The sequence below is a fragment of the Pristis pectinata genome, chromosome 18 (genome assembly GCF_009764475.1).
Source record: "Pristis pectinata isolate sPriPec2 chromosome 18, sPriPec2.1.pri, whole genome shotgun sequence".
Lineage (NCBI taxonomy): Eukaryota > Metazoa > Chordata > Chondrichthyes > Rhinopristiformes > Pristidae > Pristis > Pristis pectinata.
This window is the reverse complement of record NC_067422.1, coordinates 21,767,042-21,789,408: the sequence shown is the minus strand read 5'-3', so window position 1 is coordinate 21,789,408 and position 22,367 is coordinate 21,767,042. Positions and strand designations below refer to the sequence as shown.

The 22,367-nt window shown below is 39.3% G+C and overlaps 1 protein-coding gene across 1 annotated transcript in view; it reads left to right on the top strand.

Annotated features, from left to right (window-relative positions):
* Nucleotides 1-22,367, top strand: part of LOC127580118 (alpha-1,6-mannosylglycoprotein 6-beta-N-acetylglucosaminyltransferase B) — a 577,216-nt gene that overhangs the window by 539,955 nt on the left and 14,894 nt on the right. The window contains exons 13-14 of the mRNA XM_052033330.1: nt 7,533-7,679; nt 18,459-18,575. Coding sequence (XP_051889290.1) covers nt 7,533-7,679; nt 18,459-18,575 — 264 coding nt within the window. The remainder of the gene's footprint in view (nt 1-7,532; nt 7,680-18,458; nt 18,576-22,367) is intronic.

Sequence of the window (22,367 nt, the reverse complement as noted above, 5' to 3'; positions counted from 1 at the left end):
GGACACTGTGCCTGAATCAGAACGCTGGGCACAATTCCTCCCATTTGAGATAGGGTGTGGACATTTACCATGCAACAAAGAACAAGGAGAATCTTTTAATACTTTATTAATGGTTTCAACAGTTTGAGCAGATAATTGCATTTTTGCAGATTTGAAGGGCTTGCTTGTCAGAGATCAGATTATTTGTGGAATCCAGGAGTCCAGCCTAAATAAATGAATACCACATGACACAGGAAATGGTAGAACTGGGAAAGCACAACCAACTCAATGAAGAGGGTATCAGAAGTCCATTGTGTGGATGAGATGAGCTGTGCAGGGGCACAGATAGGCTGAGATTCAGTTGATGCCAAATAATGTTAGTTGCATGGAAGGAATGCCTATTAGATCTATCTACGCCAAGATGTTAGTGCAAAGGTAACTTTACAACTTGACCAAGGAGCAGTAATGTCATATTGGAACAAGCCATCAATGCCAAGGCAATGCTGTTAAAGTCAGTGAATCATGTGTTGAAGCTTGCTGGAAGATAGCCCCTGAGAGTGATGAAACCAGAGAACCAAGCAAAATATGAGGTGGATTTCTTTGTAATTGACCGAAAGCTGTCATACCCATTTTTGGAACAGTACAACAGAACCATAGACAAAGGTACACCACAACAAGATCATGAAGGTTGCTTCAATGCAATAAATTATTTTCAGCCACGCAAAATGTGCAGATGTCCTTCACAGAGCTGAGTAAGTAGAAGGCAAATACCATTTAATCCTTGAAGAGAGGAACCAGTCAGTGTGTCCCTGTAGATGTCAAGGAGAAAACTTAAGCTGCCTTAAAGAGACTGATTAAGGTGGGAATGAGCCCTCTGGATATCCAGCTTGATCTGTTGAGAAATCAAGCAGCAATTTGGAGAATTTAACTGGACCCAAGAGACCTTAATGGAGTTCTGAAGAAGAGTCACCAATGTATGAAGATGCTGGAAGACGTAAGTGGAGCAAAAATGATCTGTGTGGTGAATGGACTCTGGCTTGTAGAGATTGAAGAGGAATGTTCTTATTTAGCCTGTTTCAACGCACTTCTTGGTGGATACGCTTGGAAAAGAATAATATTAGGAATCAACACAACACCAGAAGGACTTCATCAAAGACTAAATATTGCACCTGAAGATCTTAATGAGATAAAGACTTTGGGTGATGACAGATTGTTTTTTGGAAAAGGAGAAACAGTGGAAGAGGCAGGGTGAGACCACAGTTAGAAGCTGAGGGCCCTGATTAACTGATGCAAAGAGAAGCAACTGAAATTAAGTGAACAAAAAACTGAAGTACAGAATGACAGGTCTCCTTCATGGATCACTAGATTACCAGAAATGGAGGATGACCAACAAATATTACAGGAATATTATGTTTCCTGAGGTCTAACAAGCATCTGTTCAAGTTTCTGCCTCACCTGAGTGAGATGTGAGTGTGAGCCATCCAGAGAGCTGACCAAAAAGAACATGGTTTCATGTTGGTTGGACGCTCAAAAGCAAGCAGTCGAACAAATCAAGAAGAGTGTCTGTTGTGACACATTGATAATTAGAATGAGCTGACACTACAGTCATTTAAGAAAAAGATCATGGAGCAATGAGCTTGCAAGAAGCTCACTAATAGCATACACAAGCAGAGTATGTGTTATGCACAAGTTGAGAAGGAGCTACTCACTATGAATTTTGGTCTGGAGATATGCAGGAGAACTGCATATGTGCTCAGTGATCACAAGCCATTTGAGGTCATTGTTGTTAAATTCTTCCATGCAGCATCAAAGAATTGTAGAGAATGTGCAAATTCAAACATACAACGTAACAAATTTGTACTGCTTGGGAAAGGGCATGCATGTAGCTTGACCTATCTCAAGGACACAAGAGATGCCAAGGATACCATGCTGTGTTATGACACACATTACAGTTTCTCAGCCACGACGCAGGAGAGCAAGGATGCCAGCTGACAATAAACTGCAGTGCCTGAAGTGAGTGATTCAGGAAGGGACACCGCACGAGTTTGAACCTATTCTCAGAACATATTTGCTTGTAAGAGATAAATTGGGCTCTCGATATAACCTGATCTTCAGAGGTGAAAGGTTATTTGTTAGTAACCCTCACTGGAACAATGAGATCGCATGTTCACTCCTCATATCTGGAGGTGAATTGTTGTCCCTGCAGAGTGAGGGAAAGCATTTCCTATACTGGTCAGAGTTGAACAAGGAGACAAGGGACTATGTGAAGAAATGCAAGATCTGTGAATCTCATATCCCAGAATGACCCTGGGCAAAAGTTGCGTCTATTTTTTTTCATTTAGAGGAGAAAATTGATCTGGTGACAGTTGATTAATTTATAAATTTTTGAGAGATGGACTTCCTAAAGGGTATGCATTCATTAATAATCAGTTGCAAGCTCAAAACACAGTTTGCCAGACACGGCATCTCTGAGGTCAGATAACAGGCCATAATTCACATTAGGCAACTCTGTGAGATTCTCAAACAACTGTAAGTTTGACCCCCCAGACAAGATCACCTCACTTTTTGCAGAGTAATGTGAAGGGAGAGAGCACTGTGAAGGTGGACTAAATTCATGAAGAAGACTAAATCATCACAGTTGGATCCCCGTTTGAGCATCCCATCCCATCCTACTCCAACCGAAGGGGGCGACAAGCAGTCCTGTGCTGAAACTTCTGGGCAGATGAAACAGAACTCTTGTTCCAGACAACAGAAAGACTGTTAGAAACAAAAGTGAAAAAAGGACAAATGGAGGTAACTAAAAGAAGACAGGCACATCATTACAACAGAGTAGTTAAATACTTACCACTATTATGAGTGGGAGATACAGCGAGGATGAAGCCCACATGACTGGATATCAAACTTCTCAGGGGATAGTGGTGCCTTAAAGTTCACTATACCCCAGGTCACAGGAGGTCATTTCGGAGGAGTGCGTTCCATATTAGAGAAACAAGTGCCATCTCAGGAAGATCACCAGAGACTTGCTTGACAGGTGTGGAAAAACTGGAAAAGGCGCCACAGGAGAACCAATTAGGATCATATCTGAAAATAATCAACTGAATCTGGAAGACTCCGTACTAAAGTAAAGCATATGGAGACCAGATGGTTATTTTGAGTCTTTGATTTTATTTTGCTTTTTGTTTATATTGTTAACGGAATAAAGTAACGCATCATATGAAAAGCAGTTTTATTTACAATCTGTGCTGTTCCAAGGTTGTATCACTATAAGGATTGTATCGTATGACTGGCTGCAGTCTACAGCTCCTTCTTCAATACTATAATTCCAAGCAAATTCATCTCCAAACTCCTAAACCTGGGACTCAACACCTCCCTCTGCAACTGCATCCTGACTTCCTGACCAACAGACCGCACTCAGTAAGGATGGGCAGCAACACCTCCGCCATGATTACTCTCAACACTGGTGCCCTACAAGGCTACATCCTAAGCCCCCTACTCTACTTCCTATACACTCATGACTGCGTGGCCAGATTCTGCTCGAACTCCATCTACAAATTTGCAGATGATGCCACCGTAGTGGGCCGTATCTCAAATAGTGATGAGTCTAAGTATACAGGAAGGAGATAGAGAGCCTAGTGACATGGTGTCATGGCAACAACTTTTCCCTCAATGTCAGCAAAACAGAAGAGTTGGTCATTGACTTTGGGGGAGGTGGGGGATGCGGTGTACATGGTCCTGTTTACAACAAGGGTGCTGAGGTTGAGAAGGTTGAAAGTTTAAAGTTCCTAGGAGTGAACATCACCAATAGCCTGTCCTGGTCCAACCATGTGGATGCCACAGCCAAGAAAGCTCACCAGCGCCTCTACTTCCTCAGCAGGCTAAAGAAATTTGGCGAGTCCCCTTTGACCCTCACCAATTTTTATCAATCACCATAGAAAGCATCCTATCCGGATGCATCAGAGCTTGGTACGGCAAGTGCTCTGCCCATGACCGCAAGAAACTGCAGAGAGTTGTAGACACAGCCCAGCGCATCATGAAAACCAGCCTCCTCTCCATGGACTCTGTCTACACTTCTTGCTACCTCGATAAAGCATAATCAAAAACCCCAGACATTCTCTCTTCTCCCCCCTCCTATTGGGCAGAAGATACAAAAGCCTGAAAGCATGTACCACCAGGCTCAAAGAGAGCTTCTATCCCACTGTTATAAGACTATTGAATGATCCCCTAGTACGATAAGATGGACTCATGACCTCACAGTCTACCTCATTGTGACCTTGCACCTTACTATCTATCTGCACTGCACTTTCTCTGTGCTGTTAACACTTTATTCTGCATCCTGTTATTGTTTTACCTTGTACTATCTCAATGCACTGTTGTAATGAATTGATCTGTATGGAGAGTATGCAAGACAAGTTTTTCACTGTACAACAATGAACCAATTTACCAATTTACTGATAATAGTTATTGGTTAATAAGAACATAAGAAAATTCAAGCAGGAGTGGGCCATGTGGCTCCTCAATATTGTTCCACCATTCAATGAGATTGTGACTAATCTGATCTTGGACCCAGCTTCAGTTCCCCGCCTGTTTCTCTCAACTCTTGACACCCCCCCCCCCCTCCCATGTGAAAGATCTACCTATCTTAGCTTTGAATACGTTGGATGTTTCAGCTTACACAGACTTCACAGATTTACAATCCTCTCAGAGAACTAATTCCTCCTTGTCTGCATTTTAAATGTGGAATGTCTTATTCTGAATCAATGTCTCTTAATTCTAGTTTCTCCCACAAGGGTAACATCCTCTTGGCATCAATTTTGACAAATGCCATCAGAACCTTATACAATTCGATATGTTTAAATATGTTTCAAACAAATGGGCTGACTATTAGCAGGGGAGGATTGCATAGGGAGGAGGGTTGAAGTTTTAGATAGGAAATGCTGTGTAATGTGGAATTTAATCTGCAAAGTGAATATGCTTTATTCATGTTTTCCCACATGGAAATCAGTCTGATTGATAACCTTGGCCAGCCATATGCAAAGGATGCAGGAGCAGACCACAACAGCAATTCTGTCCAATCCACTGCCTCCATAAGAGCTTGTTCACTGGGGCATCTGATCCTAGTCCCCAGCTAAAGCTCTGTCCCTGAATGTGCAAGGAGTAGTCTGAATTTGAGGAGATTCCAGTTCCCAAATCCAGCGCATACTCAATCTAGGAAACATTCCTCCTCCTCTTGGATTGCAAGCAGAGCTGAAAAAAGCATTTAGCTTTTCTCCTCAACTGTTCTTGCTTCCTTTCAGCTGCCAGGTTTCTAAGAGTAACCATCCTCCGTAACACTGACAAAGCATGTTAATTTGAGACTGCGGGCCTCAAAAGATATTTAAATTATCAACACTCCTCCTGGGAGCAGATTGAGTGGCAACCCCTTGCCCTGCCTCCATTGAACTCGGATGCAGGCTCACAGCCAGCTTAGGTTTCTTTTGTTGTGAATGAATTATGACCTGGAGAAATTATTACCCATGAACCAAATGCAACAAGGGTCTGTGTCAGGGCAAGAGGATGCAGCAGATCTTGGTTTACAATAAATTTACACATTTAAGTGATTGTAGAAAACTGAGAATTTACAGAGTTAATTTTCTGAGACACTTTGCCATAATGTGACATTATCAGCAAATAGCACAATGCAGAGCCTAGGTTAAAGAGTTCTGAATCAAACTGGCTGCTCAAGACCTAGGAAACTTCAAGTTGGAAGGATTTATTTTTCTGATTATATTTAATAAATGTTAAGAATTAGATGGTCATATCTTCCAATCAATGGATGAAGCAATGAAGATTTTTTTAATAATCCAAGATCCTTTTTGACTCAATTCTATTGCTTTTTGTGTGGTCACTAGCACTGCAAGGTACTAAATTTCAGCTGCTATTTTTCAACTGACGTGAAAATTTAAACTGTCAGTCTCCTAACCTTGTGCATTTGCCTGAATACAGCGCTGTAAGCAGATATTTTTCCTTTGCTGTTGACCTTTGGGACCCGAGTGCCAAAAACCTGTCATAAAGTAAAAGGAGTGAATGTGTACTCACCTCCCTTAAGATTTAATTTGCAATTCCTGCAGAGGTAAACAATGTTTCAGAGTAAGGCTTGGTCAGTGTTCAAGCTTTCATTCCTTAATTTTTAAGTCACAAATTAATTGCATTTGTGTTTAAAATATACATTCATATCTATATACATTCATACCTACATATTCGCTGATTAGTACAAGTCAGAATCATTTCAGGGCTAGTCATTAAGCCCTTCTATACCCCAAGAAGAATTGAACAATGTACTTGGAAAAAACTGAGGAAGTGGGAATAGCTGCATTGGTCTTGGGGAGAGCCAACACAGACATGAAGGGTCTTCTTCTCTGTTTTTATCAACCAATGATTCCATGATTTTTTAGAATCAGATGTTAGAATCAGATTAAAATCAAAGAAAAACAGATTTAATGAATGTTTCAGAAGTTCTAATGAAAAGTCTTTGATATGATACATCCAACTCAGATTCCAGCATGTGCAATCTTTTTATTTTCTTTTTTCCTTCATTTCACTTAAACTGAATTTGGATCTGATATACTCACTCTAATTCAACACCCTTCCCTGTCATTCAGTGTTATTTTTTCTTGATCATTAAGTCTCAGTGGTTAAGGGGGCACACTGATCATCTGATTTTTCACTGAGCTTGCAGATATCTTATTCAGATTTCCAGCATCTGCAGTCTTCTGCTTTTCAATGCATAATTCGGAGTCATTCCATCAGCACAATGATTTTTTTTACATGTTAATACATCCGTAATACATTTGCAATCATGCAACATGATTTCATTTTTTGGACTACATTTTAAATAAATTTTGCATGCATTCTACAAAGTAAGCTATTAAAAGATAAGTAGCTCCTTCAGTGCAGAAAATGATTATGTTTTTTCTCAGTAAAGCTATTGCAATAAAACTATTTGCTTTGTTAGATAAAATAGGTTTTGGTTACATAAATCCTATATTTCTGGTTCTGCCATTTTGTGTGAAGTGCATTTTACCAAACTTGAGCCTTAAATGTATTTGAATAATAATAGCATTACAGCATTTATTTGTTTAAAATAAATGTGTGTTTAGTGTGCCATTAAAATGAGTGGTTAGAGGAATTTTACAAAGATAGGTTACATATTATTGCCTTGAGTCCTTTTTAAGATAGAGAATCACAACTGATGGTCAAAATATTGAAAACCTTGAAACAAAATTTAATATGGAATCTGGCATTGCAACATCATTCTGTTTCCGATAGAGATTTAAAATCTGATTTCAACCCAAAGAAGCAATTGGACAACTGAGTCCCAAAAGAATTTCAACCCTCCTAACTGAACAATATGTGACCTTGGGCAATTTTAATTCTCAATTCTCTTGTTCAATACCCTGGTCAGAACCCAACTGAAACCAGGCCTCTTTGGCCTTGGTCTCTTCCTGTTTAAGCATTGAATTCATCGCTGAGTAATCCTAATTATTTTTATTTTTCTTTCTGATTTTATACTTCAGCTCTTCATTGGGTTGGGGTTCCCGTATGAAGGACCTGCTCCACTGGAAGCCATTGCCAATGGGTGTATTTTCTTGCAGCCTCGCTTCAATCCTCCTCACAACTCAAAGAACAATGAATTCTTCAGAGGAAAACCCACATCAAGAGAGGCAAGTATAATATTCAAATCAATAGTATTTCCATGGAGGTGACTATCTTGCAGGTAATGCTTGTCAAAGAAATTCCTAGCACTAAAATCATTCCTATTATTAATCAACACTGAATATTTGGTACCTTCCATCATCATTAGGATAACGAAAAGCTGAAAATGTAGGTTCATTTGTAATACGCTTCAGCCATGCAATTACACAATGAGATACTGGCATACAAACAGTTAATATCATTTTCTGAAGTTAAATGCCTTAGAGCGATAGAGTCATAGAGCTAAGGATACAGGCCCTTCGGACCAACAAGTCCATGCCAACCACGGTGCCCACCTACCTAGCCCAATTTCCTGTGTTCAGCCCTTATCCCTCTAAGCCCCACCGCTGCATGTACCTATCCGTGCTTCTTAAATGATACTATTGTACCTGCTTCAACCACTTTCTCTGGCAGCTCGTTCCATATACTCACCACCCTCTGCATGAAAAAGTTGCCCCTCGTCCCTTTTAAATCTTTCCCTTCTCACCTTAAATCTATACCCCCTAGTTTTGGACTCTCCTACCCTGGGGAAAAGACTGTTACCATCCACCTTATCTATGTCCCTCATGATTTTATAAACCTCTATAAGATCACCCCTCATTCTCCTATGCTCCAAGGAATAAAGACCCAGCCTCTCAGGGCCTCTAGTCCTGGCAACATTCTCATAAATTTTTTCTGCACTCTTTCCAATTTAACCACGTCTTTTCTATAATAGATATTAAATATTTTAGGTCTTAGATAAGACTTATCTAATAGGTATGTTAGATAGTTGTTACGTTATGTTACGTTATGTTATGTTACACTACGTTACACTGTTACGTTATGTAAACTAACACGTCTTAAATATTTTAGCAGTGATATCACCCCTTTCTGTTTATTCTGATTACACCTTTGCTAAAACAAATTTCACATCAGTTCACAAGGCATTCATATGTTATATTCCATGACATAACTCATTACATTTTATTTTATATTTATTTAACAGTTATTTATTGTTTGGGTGAAATTAAGTGTGTTTCTCATGCAATATAAGATATGTACCACTTTAGTCATAAGAGTCATAGAGAGTCATAGTCATACAGCATGGAAACAGGCCATTTGGCCCAACTGGTCCATGCTTACCAAGATGCCCATACAAGCTGGTCCCATTTGCCCACATTTGGCCCATATTCCTCTCAACCTTTCCTATCTGTGTACCTGTCCAAGCGTCTTTTAAATGTTGTTAATGTACCTGCCCCAACCACTTCCTCTGGCAGCTCATTCCATATAGGGATCACCCTCGGGGTGAAAATGTTGCCCCTCAAGTTCTTATTAAATCTCTCCCCTCACTTAAACCTATGACCTCTAGTTCTTGATTCCCTAATCGTGGGGAAAAGATTGTGTGTGTTCACCCTATCTATGCCCCTCATGACTTTACACACTTCTATAAGATCAACCCTCATTCTCCTATGCTCCAATGAATAAAGTCCTGGCCTATTCAACCTATCTCTATAACTCAGTCCCTTGAGTCCCAGCAACATAAATCTTTTCTGCACTCTTACCGGCTTAATGGCATCAAACCTTTAGAATCATTCTGCATTGTAAGCTGATGTAAGGCCACTTTTGGCAATTATTAAGTTCTTTAGATGGAAATTCTTGGTATTTTTAGCACATTTGTATGCCAAATATTCACTACTTTTATGAGCAGAGCTTGGGCAGCAGTGAATTTTCACATTGGAATTGCCAATGCGATCTGCATTTTTTGTGACCTGGGCATCCTTGACAAAAGCAGCATTTGTTGCCCATGTCCGACTGTCCTTCAGAAGGTGGTGGTGAGTCAGCTTGAACCATCTGCAGACTTTCTGATGAAGCTACTTCCATAATGTTGTAGGGTAGTGAGATCCAGGATTCAGATCCAGTGATGCCGAAGGAATGAAGGCATAATTTGTGACCTAGCCTGCTCTCTTTGTCTTTCTTGGTGGTAGTGGCAGCAGGTTTGGGAGGAATTTTTGAAGTTAAGATTCTGATGCAAAATAGTGCTGTAAAAGTTTCCATATTTGCAGGAAGGCAGCCAGGGTAATACTTTGCATACCTGCAAGGTTAGACTGAAGGTGTTGGGGTATTTCTCCTTAGAACAAAGAAGGTGGAGAAGAGATTTCACTGTGACTGGTTTAAGCATGGTAAATGGTGAGAAGCTGTTCCCAGTAGCAGATGATTCAGCAGCAGACCACAGAGATTTAAAATTTAAACCAAAAGACATAAGAATAGGAGAAAAAATGTCTTTACACAGTAATTATGATCTGGAGTTCACTGTGGTGATACTGGAGGTAGAATCACTCAAGGCTTTCACAAGGGAACTGACAGGCATTTGGGAGGGAATAATTATACAGTGTTGTGGGGAAAGAATACAGGTGACCCCCATATTACGGCCGTTTGGATTATTGGTTACTCACTCTTACAGAATTCACAAATCACTACTCAAAAATTTGAGATATGGAATAAAATTTGCTGTCACAAAATTTATGTGGATAAATTAAATAAATAAAGACAAATTCATTGTTTCTCTAACTCATATTTCTTGCCACAGGCACAGATGACACAACTTTGCACTATGGAAAATATGGACCATAATGTTTTCTGGGAATGCAACCCCTCCCCATAACACCGGGGTCACCTGTAAAACCCTCAATAGCTAAGTGGCTAAATCAGTGCCATAACACTATGATTTTATTTTCTGTATAAATAGTGAATAAACATTGCTCATTTGAGATTCAGGTAAATAGAGAGTATGTAATAGGTGCCGCTTCAGAGTGTTACTAGGGCAAAAGTGTATGTGCTTGGACATTGCCAGTGTGTCAGTGACTTCACCATCTTTCACAGAAAAAGCTCCTGCACTCAGCAAAATACATTCCTCTAAGATACATTTATAGCTTCAGGTAATCTGTCAGATGTGTCAATGTGACCAGTAAACATACAGAATAAATTATGGCAAAGCAAGCAGTTTTGCATGGTTCGAGATGTAAACAGCAAATGTAAGAGTTGTAGAGATATGAAGCTTTTGAAGTGGAGAAAGATTTGGGGGAGTTCATTTATGTAATTTCTGAAAGGAGAACTTTCTATTAGAATTAAAGTGCCTCAGTTTCCACTGAACCTTAGAGCAATGGCTGATGAATGCAAGCATGGTGGATAAGCAGGTGAAAAATGTGGTTGTACTCAGGGTAGCTAAGGATGGAAAGACAGAGGTGTGAAAAGTATTACCATGGCCGCCCTGCTGCAAATGTTCCAATGTTCAAACTATTACAGTACAATTTTGCATCAAGGGGAATGTGGAGGTTTTCCTGATCCTTTCAGATGATGCAACGGTATTTCTGAATGAGTTTGTTCCTCCATTATTCAATCCCCTCCAAATGGGCCTGGTGGTCTGAATCAGTAGAGTTCTACATTCTTCTGTAACTTGGTCCCAATGGTCTGTTGGCTTGTTGGTGCCAATGTCATACTTCCCAACACATGTGATAAAAATATTGGGAAGCCAATTGTAAAGTTAAGAAAATGAAATAACCTTTCTTCTCTGGTTGCCCTGAATCAGCAGCTGCTCAACATATTTTTTCATGGAATTCAGTTGCTCCTATTCCACACAGGTTTCATATCTGTGCTAACGGGCGATTGGAACCTGTGTGCATCTGCCTCTGTTGGCACCTTCTTTCATAAAAGTTTAACTCACTCAAAGAAAATGCTGCCACACCCCTAAGGTCTCTTTAAATTGAAAATAAGGTAAAACAATAAAGAGGTTTGTGAGCAGCTTTATAATCAGAGATTTAAAATATCAGTTGAATGCTCATCATCTCAAAAGATGGTATTTTTCTCATCTAAAGGGCACTTCATTGGTAATGAGCTGCAATTCACTCTCCTAGTTTAGGTTATGAAATAGCACTTTCATTTATTATATGAAGAAGTATGCAAATGTTGGGGTCAGGCTGATTTTCTAATGTTTGCCAGGCCATTTATTCCAATTAATGTGAGCCATGTTGATTGCTTTAAAATCTCTTACTCTAAAGATGATAGTGGGTTTGGTTAACCACGAGCAGGTCTGTATTTGTTATCTTATTTCAATCCTGTGCTGCTACACAGATTATACCATGTATGCTAAATTATCCACGCACTAATATATTAAGTTATCTACACTATGCTTTCAGTGATTAATTGGAATTCTGTTGTTATTTAGCTCAATTATTTAGAAAGCACAAAAAAGCCCGATATCAATCTTTGCAGCCAGCAGCTGCACAGAACAGATTTGTTTTCATAACATGCCTTGCTCCACAGTCATTTCAAAGTGGCTCTCTGTGTGTTTACTGTGAGTCAGTGAATCTCACAGTCATAGAGCTGCAAATTCTCATGTTTTTTTTCAGAATAATTAATACTAACATAGTTGTTGTGATTTTTAAAAATCCCAGGGATGAAACTGATATAGAGCATTCGTGCAAATAATAAATTGATGGTCTATTTGACACCCTGCCAGAAACAAATCAGCTGAAACATTTGCATTTTGTGTGACAAGGAAAGAGGTGAGATGAAGAAAAAGATCGATCATTAAAATGGGTTGTTTTAAGTCTGAATGGACCAGCTGCCCTTCTGAAGTCTTTTTTTGTAATGCAACTTTCCCTACTGGTGCACTTTCTTTTCTTCTCCTCACATGAACTTCCATTTCCCTTCAGTGCTCCCTCTCGATTTTATTCCATTTCTTCAGAGATTTTCCATCTCTCCCGATTGTTTCTCCTGTTTGTATTCCTCTCACAGCTGGACTACCAGGAAGCCCCTGTAGTATGTTATTATGTACCACAACAAAATAACCACCATCTCTATGTGACCAATACTCAATGCTTCACAACACATTTTCTCTTGCTGTTTATATTCAGCTGAAATTGTATTTGTCAATGAGCATTGTTTTTAAAAACCCAAGGGAATAAAGTGTGGGGGAGAGGGGGAGGTCATCCCGATATAAGTCGTTAATGTGAAAATGCCTGCAGACGTGGAAGTGCAACACAGCTCAATGGACAGAAGAACAATATGCAACTATGGTTTAATTTTTATCGAGTTTGCAGAATAAAATGGATTCTGTCGTTGAAATAAAAAAATAAAGTTGTTAATTGATGCAGAAAGATATAAGAGAATAATTGAGAGGTCATAACAAAGCATATTCCATTTGTTTAACGAATGGGATCCATGAGCTTTATATTAATGAAACAGCAATCTATATGATGCTATATTCTACTGTCTTGTAATAGGTCAGATTTTATGCATAGTAACATATCTGTGATATTACAATTAATAGATCCAGACATTTTGTACAATGCTGTTACACTTGCCAGAAACAATCAGCAATTTCTTTTCGTATTGTGAAAAATTAGGCAATCCTGAATGAGATATTCTGTCTCTTTTGTTATAAAGCAATTTATGGTTATGAAGCATTGTGTCACTCTGATTATTTAGCTTATGGCAGAAACACATGAAGAGTGGTTGAGCTCCCTTCTGTAAGAAAACTCCAATATTTTCACAGCTACAAAGCAGGAGACTGCACTGTAAACACCATCCATCTATATTAGTTGCATAATAATTTAAAATATATTGGATACATCACGGAAATTCTAAGTCAAAGTATGAAATGTGTATTAATATTGCCTTCCTAATTCAGCAGTTCAAATGCAATGCATTGTTAATAAAGGGGATTAACAGACAGTCTGCTTTTTCAATGGAGAACGTGAGTAAGGCAATTAAGATAATGGAGACATCTCACAAATTTCTATGCTTATGCCACAGTGGTTTTCCTGAGCACAGGTCCTGCAAACCAGCATAAAGGCACGAAGCAGTGAAAATGCTATCTGCTGAGGCAATCAGAACAATGATGAGATATTTGGCACCAATGGGTCTCTAGCAGTAACCATGATCTTGATTTCAGATTTGCTGTTAGCATTAGATCTAAGATTACTGCATAAGCAGTACAAAGAAAAGGAAAAGGAGAAGAATATGTAGATTGCAATTTGCATAACTTCTAATGTATGTATGCATTATCTCCTTCATGTTCTCCCTGGGACATTGTGTAAGGATGACCACAGATGCACTGGCAAGTCATACTCCCTTCCTAGTTTATCAGTTTTGCATTTATACAACAGAATGTAAAAACAATGCCATATAAACCCAATATTCCCCATCAATATTCCTCATTTTCACTTATGTGAAGAGCAGAAGGATGACAGGAGTAAAGATAGGACCAATTAGGGATAAAGGTGGGAAGATGTGCCTGGAAGCTGTGGAAGTGGGTGAGATCCTCAATGAATACTTCTCTTCAGTATTCACCAAGGAGAGGGGCCTTGATGATGCTGAGGACAGTGTTGGTAAGGGTAATGTTCTAGAGCACGTGGATATCAAGAGGGAGGATGTGTTGGAGCTGTTAGAAAATATTAGGACAGATAAGTCCACAGAGTCTGATGGAATATTCCCCAGGCTGCTCCGCGAGGCGAGGGAGGAGATTGCTGAGCCTTTGACTAGGATCTTTGAGTCCTTGTTGTCCATGGGAATGGTACTGGAGGATTGGAGGGTGGCAAATGTTGTCCCCTTATTCAAAAAAGGTAGTTGGGATAGTCCAGGGAATTATAGACCAGTGAGCCTTACATCTGTGGTGGGCAAGTTGTTGGAAAGGATTCTTAGAGATAGGATCTATGGGCATTTGGGGAATCATGGTCTGATCAGGGACAGCCAGCATGGCTTTGTGAAGGGCAGATCATGTCTCACAAGCCTGATAGTGTTCTTTGAAGAGGTGACCAGACAGATTGATGAGGGTAGTGCAGTAGATGTGGTCTACATGGATTTTAGTAAGACATTTGACAAGGTTCCACACGGTAGGCTTCTTCAGAAGGTCAGAGGGCATGGGATCCAGGGAAGCTTGGTCATGTGGATTCAGAATTGGCTTGCCTGTAGAAAGCAGAGGGTTGTGGTGGAGGGAGTGCATTCAGATTGGAGGGCTGTGACTAGTGGTGTCCCACAAGGATCGGTTCTGGGACCTCTGCTTTTCGTGATTTTTATTAATGACTTGGATGAGGGGATAGAAGGGTGGGTTGGCAAGCTTGCAGATGACACAAAGGTTGGTGGTGTTATGGATAGTGTAGAGGATTGTTGAAGATTGCAGAGGGACGTTGATAGGATGCAGAGCTGGGCTGAGAAGTGGCAGATGGAGTTCAATCCGGAGAATTGTGAGGTGGTACACTTTGTAAGGACAAACTCCAAGGCAGAGTACAAAGTTAATGGCAGGATTATGGGTAGTGTGGAGGAGCAGAGGGATCTAGGGGTCCATGTCCACAGATCCCTGAAAGTTGCCTCACAGGTGGATAGGGTAGTTAAGAAAGCTTATGGGATGTTAGCTTTCATAAGTCAAGGGATCGAGTTTAAGAGCTGCAAGGTAATGATGCAGCTCTTAAACTTATGCTTAAATGATGATAAGCATATGGAGGAATTTAAAATAGAGGGATATGTGGGAGGAAGGGGTTAGATAGTCTTAGGCGAGGTTTAAAGGTCAGCACAACATTGTGGGCTGAAGGGCCTGTATTGTGCTGTACTGTTCCACGTTCTATGTCTATTAAAGACCAGGGCCCTTTTTTTGATGGTATAGATCAACATTTAATTTCCCTTGCCATTTTTGTAGAGAATACTAATAGAATAATATTTTGTAGAGAATACAGAATACAACTATAGTTCTTTTTGGAATGACTGGTACATCACCATGAAGTCCAATGTCCTTGCCCACATTCGTTCCTAAGCAATCAATTCATCCCCAGCTTTACTTTTGATTCAGTGATGGAAAAAAATAAATCACATCTTGGAGTAAAAGTGAATATACCTTTACTCATTTTATGGGTATAAAATCAGCAAAATGAGATCCAATTTAGGGACCTACATTCTGAAATCCAAGAATGCCTGAAAATAATCCATAAATGGGGCCAAAATTGGGTAGTGCTGATTTACAGGCTTGAAAAGCAGAATTGGTAATTGATGATTGGTTTATTATTTTCATGTGTACCAAGATGCAGCGAAAAGTTTTTGTCTGCATGCCATCCAGACAGCTCATTCCATACATAAGTATATCGAGGTAATACAAAAGAATAAAAAAAGAATGCAGAACATAGTGTTACAGTTAAAGGGAAAGTGCAGTGCAGATAGACAAGTAAAGTGCAAGGGCCATAATGAGGTAGATTGAGAGATCAAGAGTTCATCTTTATCATATAAGAGGTCCATTCAAAATTCTTATAACAGTGGGATAGAAGCTGTCTTTGAGCATGATGGTACATTTTCTCGAGCTTTTGTATCTTCTGCCTGATGCCTGACAATAACCGGGGTGAAAGGGGTCCTTGATTATGTTGGCTGCTTTCCCAAGGCAGAGGAATGTGTAGACAGAGTCCATGGAGGGAAGGCTGGTTCTTGTGATAGACTGAGCTACATTCACCACTCTCTGCAATTTCTTGCAGTCTTGGGCAGAGCAGTTGCCATACCAAACCGAGATGCACCTGGATAGGATGCTTTCTATGGTGCATCTGTAAAAATTGGTGAGAGTCATTGGGACATGCTGAATTTCCTTAGCCTTCTGAGGAAGTAGAGGCGCTAGTTTGCTTTCTTGGCGATAGCGTCCACATAGCTGGACCAGGACAAATTGTTGGTGATATTTACACCTAGGAACTTTAAGCTCCCAGCCATCTCCACCTCAGTACATTGATACAGACAGGGGCATGTACTCCACCCCACTTCCTGAAGTCAATGACCAGCTCTTGGTCACTTTTCCATGTATATGATTTTCTTTTCAATCGATGCAGTATGATGCTAGCAAGGCTGCTGTACATTAATTGTCCATCCTGGTTGCATCGAGAAATTGGCGGTGGCCCTTCTTGGACCAATACAGACTTAATGGTGATGATGCTTCTATTAGTTATTCAATTTATTAAGTATGAAAATGTATATTCATGATGTGTAAATATCTAAGAAATGTGATTACACATGAATTTATATCTACTCATGCAAATTCCCTGGTTTGATGTATGACATGTTCATCTTTGACAGGAAGGATGAAAATACCAGTGTCAAAAAAGAAGTCATCCATTGTCCATATGTCCATATGTGTGTTCTTTTGTAACAATGGCTATGGTCTCAAGAGACTGTTGCTATGTAGCCCCAGAAATCCTTTAAAGGCAAATGATAGAACAGATTGTCCTATATAATTAAGAGAAAGTTCATTTTTTAGCTTGTTATATCAGTAATTCTGATGTTTCCAATGTACTGTTGAGTGGGTCTATGAAGATTGTATTTTGCATTCCACAGACTCTAAATATAGTATTGTGCAGATCTTGCAAAGGAGAAGCTGCACACCTCAGTAATTGAAGTGGAGGTTGAGGATCAGCTGCATTTAGTATATTGAAGAATTATTTAACCCTTATCCCAACTACTCAACCAGTTCCATCACAGGTACAACTCTCCCCACCATGATGACATCTGTAAGAGGCGATGTCTCAGGAAGGCAACATCCATCATTAAGGACCCTCACCTTCCGGGCCAAGCCCTCTTCTCATTGCTGCCATCAGGCGGGGGTACAGGAGCCTGAAGACCCACACCTCAAGGTTCAACAACAGCTTCTTCCCCACTGCCATCAGGTTCTTGAACTGACCTGAAAAACCCTAATTCCCCCTCGAATTATATTTCCCTCAACTTGAACTAATATCATTATGTTTGTTTTTGTTTATTTTGTCATGTAAGTTATGTATAATTTATGTTACTTCAAATGTATCTAGTTTATGTTTATAATGTACTGTGCTGCTGCTGCTGCTGCAAAAAGCTAATTTTCATGGTATTTATACCCTGGGTATTCATGGTCATGACAATGAACTTGAACTTGAACTGAGCTTGAATAAGAAACACTCAACAAATCAGGTTGCTAATGCCATAAACTGATTAAATGAATAAAAGTTCCATTTACAAAATGCTGCCCCCCCCCAAAAAAAAAATTCCTGTGGGAAGGGAATGAATGATAAGCACTGTTAGTTCAACTTGCTCCTAACTGTTTTGTTTCCACTTAATCAGCTGTGTGAGTTGCTTGAACTGACATGTGAATAGGATGGTGCCCTCTACAGGAGATCTGGCACCTGAATAAAGGGGGCAAGCAACTGTGCAGCTCCTCAGCTCTTCAGGCTGAAATGTTCTGAAGTTGACAACTACAAACACTGAGAAGAAAATGACAGTTGGTGTAGATGGATTCAATGTAGAAACAGGTACAGGATGAAAAACAAATGAAAAGAGAGATTGGGGTAAAAGAGAAAAAAATGATACAAACTAAGTATTTTTATAAAATCTCCAACAATTAACACCTGAAAGAATGAGACTGCGCAATTGTAATAGCCAATTTTCAGTGTCAGAGTGGTTAATTGGAAGTAATTAACACTCATCATGTTGTTAAGAAGATTGAAAATGACTTAACTCTCTGTGGGCAGTTTACTTTACATCTACAGTACCTCCCAAATACAGAAACTTAACTTTGTTCAAAGCATCTTAATGGGAAGCTAACAATGAAATGCTGCTTTCATGAAGCCAACATAAAAGGAACATATACAACAGCAAGTTTAATCATGTGCATGCTTTGCTCGAGTTGTAGTGGCATTTACAGGTAACAACAGCAAGAGATTTTGGCTGGAATATCTAGAATGAAAATTGTTTACACTCATGTTTCCCTTCATTTAAAGGTTTCATCACAACATCCATATACCGAGTATTTCATTGGGAAACCACATGTCTGGACAGTCGACTACAACAATACAGAAGAACTGGCAGCTGTTGTTAGAACTATCTCAGTAACCAAGGTTTGCTTATATTTCAAACAATGTTAACTTTGGTTTTTAACCTATAATGTAAAGAAGGGAGGCAAAATGATATATCTTGGCCTGTGTTTTTCACTCAGTAATGAAGAGTTAGCACTCACCGCTGACCTTAAGGAAGGTTGTCTGCACATACCAAGCAGTCTCTGAATCATAGATTTCTCTATTCCTGAAGTTAATTAAGTTCTGTCAGCAGGTATCGGGTTTTCTGAAGTCTAACATGCATGATGTCATCGTGGATTTAGTAGCTGATTAGATTAAGAATACTCAAAAGCTTCCAAACACAAAGCAAAAAGGTGTAATAATTAACTATTTTACAGAGAGAGAAAAATAAAGATTAGAACATGCATGAGGGATTATGGCAGAAGATAAAATATCATGAGTAAACTTTAAAAAAACAATTAAGATACAAACTATGGAAATTTGAAATAGTTTTTCCATGGACCCAGGCTCCAAACAAAAAGTTACTTTTTCATGTCCAGAGAGGCTGTTTAGCGGTAATTGTAGCTTAATGTGCAGATAAAAGTTCAATTGCTCCTCATTCAATACTTAATATTTTCAAATTTTCTTTTACAGTAGGAATAGTGGATGAAACATTCTCATCAAAGCAGTAATTTCTAATTAATTCTAAAAAGACTGAAATGGTGTGGAGAATTTTAACTAGCAGAATTGTGTAGATTTCTGCAAGTACATACGCAGAATCTCTTGTCAGATTTCTTGCAGTATAACAGTGGCTGCTTACAGTCTTAACATCATTTTCATTATACTTTCTGAACCCACACTTTGAGGTTGCATTTTGCTTTGAGATTGATATAATATAAAGTATACTGAGTAGAATTTAACCTCACTACTTTTGGAAGTTACTCACATTCTAGTCTATCACGTGTGCTGTAATTGAACTGAAGTACAGGTAATTCTTGTTCATGGGAAACTATATTCTGTACAGTTCATGGTGTCTCTGAGTGGCAAAGTAGTAATGGTGAAATATCACCTGTCAAGCAATGACTACAGTAATACAGTATTTTATTCAAATATTGCAGGATTTCTTTCAAGTAGTGTCATCTTTTCTCATTGTTTTGCGATGATTTTAAGAATACAAAACCTAGAAATTGGCTTTCACCCTTCTTTGGTTTGTTAAACGAGTGTTGCATATAGACTAATGCCCAAATGGATCCACTTCAATAACAGTGAAATTGGCTGAAGTTATGCTACAGCAATTTACACCCAGAGTCACATGCTGAAACAGGACTCTGGCAATTCCTGAGAGAAGCTATTTGAAAAATTCCCAAGTGTCACATCTTTGTCAAGTTGAGCAGCGGTAAGGATGTTAGCCCTTAAGGAAGCTCTCCTAGGAGCAACCTCAAAATAACTGTACGAAAGGCTGCTGTGGAAAATGCAGGGGAGGGGGATATGTGTGCAGTCACCCTATGCATAATCACCTGCTGTGATCAAATTTTATTCCACAAGTAGGCCCAAGGAACTGTAATGTGGGGCATCACTATGTTCACTGAGACAGCAATTGCATGGAACAGCTGTTATGTGCTTCATATTACAGTCTACCATCAATGACTAGAACAATAAGTGATGAGCTTCCAAACATCCAAGGCATTGAAACTGAAGCTGGCAGATGCTATGTGCAGGACATCAGTGTAAGAATCAAGACCATTTAATTGGCATCTCATGGCAATCTCAGAACTCTGCACCCTTAGTTCCTTAGTAACTGTTCAGTAATAAAGTAGATTACACACAAAAGCTCCAACATATGCCCGAAAGGGAGGAAACATGCAATGCACAATGTGTGATGCCATTAGGTACATGACTAGCACCAAAAAAATATGGCACATGGAGAAGCCTGGGCCAATTTCAATGGGCATTATCTTTCCCAGATCTAATTGTTTTGATGCATGCTTTGTTCATGATAAACTAGTGCTAATACATCCCAAATATGAAATCAAACCTAACCATCTTCTCCTCACCCCCAGCAAGACCATCAAATACTCTCCCTCCATGCCCACCACTCTCCATGCCTCTCAATATCAGTGACTCCTTCCAGTGTGAAGTCTTGTTTCCAGAGCATGCAGAGCAAAGCCCCTGTCCCAGTGAATATTGGCCTTTTGGCCTTGGACTCAGAACCAACTTGAATATTTTGCAATTTTAACAGGAAGAATTATTTTTCCTCTCATCCACGTTTCAGTTTATTGGCTTGAGTGGATTTATCTGTTTCTTTGATGATCTGTATTATTCTGTTGCATTGCATCAGAAATTTCAATGAAGCTTTATTTATTTCATTCATTGTATTAGAGAAAAGGAGAGAGGCTAATATAAACAGATTCCTGGGGAGTGTAATTTGACTTGGAGGTTGTCGCAAAATGGACAACAGCAAATTGGCACTCTATGTTACAACTCTTAATTTTCCTTATCATTCACTTCAATGGAAAAGAAAAGACTGAATGAAAAACAGCCAAGCAACTCCCGACATGTAAGTCATCCTGATTGATGGGCTTGTCTTTTGTACAGAGAACTCCCCAGAGGAAGACGAAGCAGGTAGCAATCCTGCAACTGATTCACTGTCACCCATCCTGCACTACTTTCAAGTTAAATTTTATCCCTTGTTTTTTTTTCTGAGTCAAATCTATGGCAAATTAATCATGTTCCCTTGGGTTCAAGAGCTTTATAATTCAAGGTTTGCCCTGCATTTTAAATGTCCTTGCTGATGACATGCATGCGTGCAATTTGTGGTGTTGGTCTGTAATTAACATTACAAATCATGTCCATGCTTCAACATTTTCAGAGGTTAACACAAAGGCATTGAAAAATCAGTTTGAAGAGAGGTCACAGGACTAGCATAGCATGTGTGCAACTCCTTGGGCAGAGCAAAAACACACAAAAAAAAGGATAGATTCACATAAATTGCATAATTATTTTTCTGGGAAAATAAAAATAGGTGAATCCAATATTAATGGAGCCATTGACTATTGATAATCCAATGTTAATCAACCCCAATGAAAATCATTGATTTCCCAGTTACAGTGACATTTGCTTAGGACAAGTGAATGGGGTCTAGAAAAACTGATGTTGGGATGTCGCCTTCAGATTCATGGAAGATACTGACGGAAAGAAGAAAGTTCATTAACTTTATTTGTCTTCCACCAAATGTTGCTGTGGGCCGACCCACTCTCAATGAAAGAATGGTACTTTCTCGACATAAATTAACCCTAAATTAACCAGCTGGAGAGTAATCTGCACTTGACATCTCCAATAGATGTATAGTTCTTTTGCCCATGGTTTCTTTTTCACATTGCAGTTGGTTTTTAGAGTTCCACTCAGAAGTTTGTTTAGGCCTCTTTTCATGGCTATATTATGCAGTATGCCACTAGCATTCATCATCCTCTTCAATGATACAATGCAGAACACTTTTGGTGTACAATTAAGTTCCTGAATTTCTAGCAGGAGATGTGTATTTATATCACAAGCCGTAATTCCAGTTCACATTTCTCAGCAAACAAATCTCTGTGCCAGACTAGGTGGAAGATCAACAATTGCTGTATTGCAGAAGTGCACACTTCAAAGAAATTGCAAGATTTCAGTGGTCATAAACATTTTGGATATTCATCTCTTGATTGGTTTCAAGAGATATCTATCCTGGGGAAATGTTGAATTTTTTGGGGAAATCCTGCCACAGTATGACAATCTGATCTTTGTGGATAGTGCATGCCAGCAGCCTCCAAAGAAAGCTACATTTTTCTGCATTTATACAGTATAATCTTGTAACATGGC